This window comes from Olea europaea, chromosome 21, assembly GCF_002742605.1.
Source record: "Olea europaea var. sylvestris chromosome 21, O_europaea_v1, whole genome shotgun sequence".
Classification (NCBI taxonomy): domain Eukaryota; kingdom Viridiplantae; phylum Streptophyta; class Magnoliopsida; order Lamiales; family Oleaceae; genus Olea; species Olea europaea.
This window is the reverse complement of record NC_036257.1, coordinates 12,068,533-12,075,549: the sequence shown is the minus strand read 5'-3', so window position 1 is coordinate 12,075,549 and position 7,017 is coordinate 12,068,533. Positions and strand designations below refer to the sequence as shown.

The 7,017-nt window shown below is 35.2% G+C and overlaps 2 protein-coding genes across 3 annotated transcripts; one reads left to right on the top strand and one right to left on the bottom strand.

The window, feature by feature from the left end:
• Positions 1-825: 825 nt before the first annotated feature.
• Positions 826-2,270, top strand: LOC111370684 (probable NAD(P)H dehydrogenase (quinone) FQR1-like 1). Its single transcript, XM_022992514.1, has 3 exons — positions 826-949; positions 1,478-1,740; positions 1,837-2,270. The coding sequence occupies exons 2-3, from the start codon at positions 1,514-1,516 to the stop codon at positions 2,066-2,068; spliced, it is 459 nt and encodes a 152-aa protein (XP_022848282.1). The 5' UTR covers positions 826-949; positions 1,478-1,513; the 3' UTR covers positions 2,069-2,270.
• Positions 2,271-4,126: 1,856 nt separating this feature from the next.
• Positions 4,127-6,587, bottom strand: LOC111370683 (transcription factor bHLH112-like). 2 transcript variants are annotated; one of them, XM_022992512.1, is made up of 7 exons: positions 6,150-6,587; positions 5,406-5,937; positions 5,204-5,311; positions 5,032-5,097; positions 4,885-4,950; positions 4,736-4,786; positions 4,127-4,632 (listed from the first exon to the last, which is right to left on the bottom strand). In XM_022992512.1, the coding sequence occupies exons 1-7, from the start codon at positions 6,434-6,436 to the stop codon at positions 4,483-4,485; spliced, it is 1,260 nt and encodes a 419-aa protein (XP_022848280.1). In that variant the 5' UTR covers positions 6,437-6,587; the 3' UTR covers positions 4,127-4,482. The 2 variants fall into 2 exon arrangements, with proteins under 2 accessions (XP_022848280.1, XP_022848281.1); XM_022992513.1 differs by having other exon boundaries at positions 4,891-4,950.
• Between the last annotated feature and the right edge of the window lie 430 nt (positions 6,588-7,017).

The following is a 7,017-nucleotide window of genomic DNA, read 5'->3' as shown; positions in this document are numbered from 1 at the left end:
GTACGAGAATTAAAGTGTTTTGTTTTAAAGGGAGACAAACCGAGGTTAAATAGGCCCTGGGAGTCATATGCTGTTTTGTTAAAGGTCATCCAATAGTTAAGTAGAATTTGCCAGCCAGATGGTTTGGATTATGCACCGTGGCTTCTGCAATATGTAGAGTAAATTCCAATATCAAATCTCTGTAAAAGTTTGGGACATCTTACCTTTCTTATTGTCTATGCACCAAAAAGTGATATTTACGTCTTTTTAACTGATGGGGTTTTTCTATCAATATTCTATAATCATATACTTAACATTTTTGAGGTGCAAGACTAGATGTACGTGCTAATTTAAGAGAGAGTTAATATTCTTATTCCCATAGATGTATCTAACAGCTCATAGTACTTAGAGTATCTCCAATCGTGGTGTAAAATAGATTTGCATTGTAATTTAGATCTCTGAAGTGGCCGGAAACCTTTCTAATGCAGAGATGCGAAGGAAATTCAAATTGCATTTATATATATATAAATGCACAATTGATATCCACAAGAAGGAAAAAGTGGATTTAGATCCTTCCATTAGAGCAAAATTTAAATTTAAATTTAAATTAACCAGGATGTAAATGAGGATGCAAAAGTGATTTTAGAGATATCAATTTACACCCAAATTTACGCCACCATTGGAGATACTCTTATCACCCACATTAGTTGCAATGGAGGCAACTGGTTATTAGCATGTATTATATTGATGGCACCTTACTGATTCTTGCATCATTCGAAGTTTTGAAAGTAATAGAAAGTGTATGTGACAGAACTTACCTATTGACATCTTTAGTCATATAAATTCTTAGCTAACAAACTTCAATTTATGATGCAGATACTATTCTACATATGGACATGTCGAGGGACTAGCTCAGGAGATCAAGAAAGGAGCCGAATCTGTTGAAGGAGTAGAGGCCAAACTTTGGCAGGTTTGTGATTTTTTGTTTTTTTGGGTTCTAATTTTTCAATTGTTAACTGAAGATCCTCACTTACTCAAGTCTTTGTAATTGCTTCTTTCTAGGATGCAGAATAATTAGAAACTAACTAATGATGATTCGTTTGATAGTTTGGTTGAAAGGACGACAAAAGTTGATATTCGAACATGGTTTTGTAGAAACAAATTTCATTACAAATTTAAGGGCAATATATGGCTCGAGCTATTCCGTCTCTGTGAATCCTTGTGTGATTAGCTTAAGAGTTGTTTAGTAATAGCTTCATCTCAAAGATTCCATTTCTTGATGCACTCCGATGTTGCTTTTGAAGGGAGTTTCGAATTACATCTACAAATTTCATTGGGGTGAAATTTCCGTATTCTTAAAAGTTTACCATAAAACCTTCGGAGTCAAAAAAGTCCTTGCCTTCTATTTATTCAGAAACAACTTGTAATAGTTAATAACAAGAATATGAAGATCAAGATGTATTTTTTTTGTTATTTATACGAGTTGCAATGGTAACAGGTGCCGGAAACTCTTTCTGACGAGATTCTTGCAAAGATGAGTGCACCACCAAAGAGTGATGTGCCGGTCATTACCCCAAATGAGCTCACCGAGGCCGATGGAATCATATTTGGTTTCCCAACTAGATTTGGTATGATGGCTGCTCAATTCAAGGCATTTATTGACTCGACCGGGGGCCTATGGAGGACCCAGGCACTAGCAGGGAAGCCTGCTGGCATCTTTTACAGCACCGGGTCACAAGGAGGTGGACAAGAAACTACCCCGTAAGCTTTTCTTCTGCCTCTACTACCCTTTTGAACTCTTAACGTGTTAAGAAATTTAAGAAGAAAAGACTGAGTTGGGATTTCGTTACTCTGCAGCTTAACAGCCATTACCCAACTTGTCCATCACGGTATGATTTTCGTGCCCATTGGTTACACTTTTGGGGCCGGCATGTTCGAGATGGAGAATATTAAGGGTGGCAGCCCGTACGGTGCTGGAACCTTTGCTGGAGATGGTTCTAGACAGCCTACAGAACTTGAATTGGGGCAAGCTTTTCACCAAGGAAAGCACATTGCAGCCATTGCAAAGAAGCTAAAAGGAACTGTCTAATTCCTCTTTCTTCTACAAGTGAAATGCATCATTCATACTCTTCAGTATTATTCCTATTCCTATTCCTATCAAAGTTCTGTTTCAATTTCAAATTTGCATCTATTTTCATCAAAATAATTGTAATAGTTTCTCAACACAATAAACTTTCCTTTTCTAGTTGAAGATTAGTGTTGATTATGTATGAGATTTTCTTTATACTGTACCTAGAGCTATTCAGCATTCATAATTTGGTTTAAAGTGGTTATGTGAATTGAAATCAGATAAACTCACCATCAGAATCAAAACCAGGAAAAACTTACTCGAATAATGCTCCCTCTATCCTGTCCGCCTTCTCAACAAGAACAGTCATGTTGCCTGTACAAAAAAATTATGCCAGAATTTTACCAGAATACACATGGCAGATTTTTGTTAGACATGGCAAAGAAAAAAAGAAGAAAAAAAAAACAGCGGACCAACCAAGCATTGCCACATCTGCTTTTGGTGAAATTCTAGCAGTTGCAATTCTATACAAGCAGATTTATTGTAACAAGAATTAGATTTTTATTTTTTAACTCTAAATTGAATGTGATCAGTGCTGCATTTTACATAATGCAGAGTCTTATTATCTATAAAAAAAAAACTAGTGTAAAGCTATCATAATTTCTATTAGAATCAGATGGATGCCCTGCAAGAAAATTGCCTCCAGAATTTGTACAGGCTTTTGGTTTTAGTTGGCAATGCATAAGAAACGTTTGTGCAACTTTGTTGCTCTGTATTGGGTTATATTGGATAACATAAGATATAAACGTATATTGGCGTTCAATCTTATCAAGTCCAACATACTTGGCACGCAGAAAAAGCAAAATTTAAAATGGTAAAACTTCTCAAAGAAGACAGAGTTTTTGCCATGATTAGCCAAGACAGGCTAAAGCATTGCTGGCTATCAAAGCAAGATTGCAATAACTTTTTCTAACTTAGCAATGATACCAAGATACTTATCCATTTGGAGAATTTCTTCACGTCTCTTCTTCTTTTTGCCTCTTTTTAACCAAGCCACGCTCTATAAAGAACAAAAATTGAATTCTTTTTAGACTTGGATCGAGAGAGGTAATAATCCATGAATCAAGATGAAACTCTATACCTATCAGCCTAATAATTCAAGCCTTAGGTGTTGAACACTTGAATAATTATTTATCAGCACGATCCACTAAAAAATATATAAATATATACTACAATCATGACATTGTTTCTTATATCAAGTGTTCATAGTTTAACATGCTAAACATGCCTTTTTGCACTAAATATTCAAAGATTATATGAAGGCAGATGTATGAACACTACATTGCCCAACCCAATGTAACTTCGTGAAACCTTATAGGTAGAATAGGAATTTAGCTTAGAAGTGTAAAATAGAACAGCTAATCTCATCTTCTTAGATAACAAATCCACCTGCAACATTGGTAAGTCAGGCCGAATCGTCCAAGAAAATGATCTGAGAGCATCTCAAATGGTGGTTTAAAATTGGGTGTAAATTTCTATCTTCAAAATCACTTTTGCATCCTCATTTACATCTCGATGGATTAAAATTTAAATTTTGCTTCAATGGGAAGATTTAAATCTACTTTTTACATATGCGGATGTAAAGAAAGATAATCTTTTTCCACATTTTTCATCGAAAAATGCAATTTGTATTTTCTTTGCACCGTCAGAAAATGCAATTTGTATTTTCATTGCGTCTTTCCATTGGAGCAATTTTCAGCCACTTCGGAGATTTATTTTACACAGCAATTGGAGATGCTGTGAAAGAAAAATTAAAAAGCTTCATATGGCTGGCTAGCGGCCGGAGACTTAGGTAAGGTTGGGCTATCCTCTACTGTGCATGGCTAAACAAACAATGGTGAAGTAGACCAGCCCTCACCTTTACATTTGGACTTGCACTACAGCATTCCAATTAAATTATTGAAGAAATTAAATCTTACAAAAATGAAAAAAGCTGCACACACACATTTAGTTCTTCTTCTTTCAATTTCTTTTTCATCTTTTGCATAAATAAAAGTTGGGGATACCCTACAGAAAATATAGAAACAGGAACAAAAGCCCCTTCATAAGCTGCTAAATTCAGCACAACCATAATTCATACTGTCCTAAAACTCAGCTAAATTTAGCACTTGTTCCTGTTCTTGTTCGTAAAGCACGTTTATCAACTAAAACACAAATATTACTATGAAAATTCGATATTATGATTATTAATTCCACCGAATCATTCTCTGGCCTACATTAGATGGTCCAGCATTGTCTCTCTTTTTCTTGGACATGCTTTTCCTGTATACTTGCAGACAATGTGGCTTCCATGCTTCCAATTCTTCTCTTTATCCATTTTTAACTTGTTGACAATCAGTTCTACTTCTCTATCTTCCTTTGCTTAATAGTCTTCTCTACCTGAATCTTTCTCCAAATGTTGGTGTCCAGAAGTCAGATGTATTCTCAGCTGAAATCAAGAAGGTGCTTGATATGGGCACCAGGCAAAGACCTCGGCTTTTAAGGTTGAGTTCCGACCCTTCTTGATTCTTAAGCTTCCCAGCAGTCTGAACAAAATATATGATTGATGATCCCAAATTCCTATGAGTATGAACATATAATGATCTGCCTGAAAATATCGAAAAGTTAAGAGTTTGCTTTAGGTCCTACCTGTTGGCGTTGAACAGGAGGTACATTTGTCTTGTAAGGAGCAATCAATACCTGATAGCAAGGAGACACCAACATATTTGAAAAAAATAAAAATAAAAAAATCAAATTTCAAAGTATTCGTAATAAATGTTCAAGAAAATGGAACATACACTGACTTGATCATGGAGAAATTTGATGTACTCAATTGCTTCTTGTAGAACAGATGCAGTATCAGTCTGGAAAAGCGACAACCATTCAGTGATTACAAAAGAATAATGCACTTGTCAAAAAGTTAGGAAAAAAATCCAAATTTTTACCTTTCCGAAAGGTGAAACCAACTGCTGGAGAGCAGTTATTCGGTCCCCCAACTTCTCTTTTCGGACCTGATGAAAAAGCTGAAAGTCATTGTCCATTTCTATGCACAAATATATTATAATTCTTTCACTTGAAAAATAAAAATCCTAATTAAAGGCATAAGCTTATTAGTACCTTAAATGTTGGTAATGGAGATGGTGTTTCAAGTCGCGGACGTTTGAATGTAGGCTCATTGCAGGATTTATTTGTTATTGAGTTCAAGTCTCGAGCCGTTTTGTTTGCCTGAAAATTAGAGATATTACTGAATTTTTCAATTCTGAAAAACCCTAGTCACATGCCAGAAAAATAAATAAATAAATAAACAGTCTCGATTCACCTTTGCAGCAAGGTTGGGAAGATTAAGTTTCGTATCAAGAGCTGATGGCAGGAACTGGGATTTTGTTGAAGGAAAAAAATTTCCTGTGTCATTTGAAGCTACAGCAGCAGCAGCAGTCCAGGGAGGTGTGTTCTTCGATAATTGCAAAGAATTAGTAGGTCTAAAGTTCATATTCGAGTTTTTCAATAAAGATTGCTGCGGCTGAGAATCTGTATTGAGTAAACTTTCTAGCCAAGCTGAAGTGTAGCCATACGAAGCTGAATTCAATGGCAAGCAAGTTGAAAAACTTCGACTAGTTTCTGTGCTTATATTGGAGCTAGTTATTGAAGCCAAGGGCTCCTCAAAACCATGATTCATTTGTTTGATTGAGTTTATGGACAAATCTTCAACAACCCCTGAAATGTTTCTTGAATTCCAGTCCTTATGGATTTGACAACAGTCGACGCCAAATTGTTGCAAACAATTCACGCTGGAATTGAGGTCTTGTTGTAGCATGTGGGAATAATTTTCTTGAGAATTTCCATTGGCATTCCTGCAAAATGACAAGAAGAAAGAAATGAATTTCTTGGATCAACTTGACTTCCTTTTTCATATGATTACAAGAAAATAAGTCTGAATTGCCCACCTTTTTACAAGCACTGAATATTTGGACTATTAAGGGTATTGATTAGTGGGACAGAAGTTGAAATAATAATAATAATTAAAAAGAAGAAGAAGAAGCAAGAATTGGTTCAATAAACTTACAATAAATCTTGATTCCAATTATCAGTTGCTGTGGATGGTGAAAGGGTAATTCCCATCATTTCTAGGATTGAGTCTGGTTTCTGCATTTCCTGAAGAACAATAGAGCCATCTGAAGCTGAACCAGACTCGTTATCACCAGATCCTGTAGTCTTCATGTTCATCATATGATGATCACTTGGCCATCCAAAGCTTTCTACACCGTTGATTGCCAATGAACATGGAGAAGAACCAAGTGCAATTCTTGATGAACAACACCAGTTCCCGCCATCGTGAAGATCCTCCGCCATGGTTAAGAATTGTGTTCTTCGCGAATATGATTCATAAGGAGTGAATTGAATGGCTAATATATAGATTTAGATATGTTCACACACAATATACACATGGACAGGCTCATCAAACAGCCGGAATCTTGTTGACATTTGTAAGAAACCAAGTAGCACAATGAATTATGAGACCGAAAATTAAAAAATTAATATTAAAAAAACTTTTTTTTCTATTTTCTATTAATATTTTTATTCTTGATACTGTTGTTACTTTAATTATTGATTTTTTTTACTTTGTTGTTGTGTATGAAACGTTAAAAAAGAAAGGGGGAAAAATCCTAATTGCTTAAAAACGAAGGATGGAGAATGATGGGAAATTTGATACTTGTTGCCACGTCACAGTTTTCGGATCGAATAATGTATCTTTTTGGGTACTGAAATTCTACGGCCTAAATTTTTTGTACCGAGGAACCAGAATGTCAGGACCATTCCTCACTTTTCAAGATTCAGTATAATTGAGAAGGATATAATCTTTTTTCATTAATTACTACTTAGTAGTACTATAATACATATATTCCGAAATAAATTATGATTATTCCTTTTTT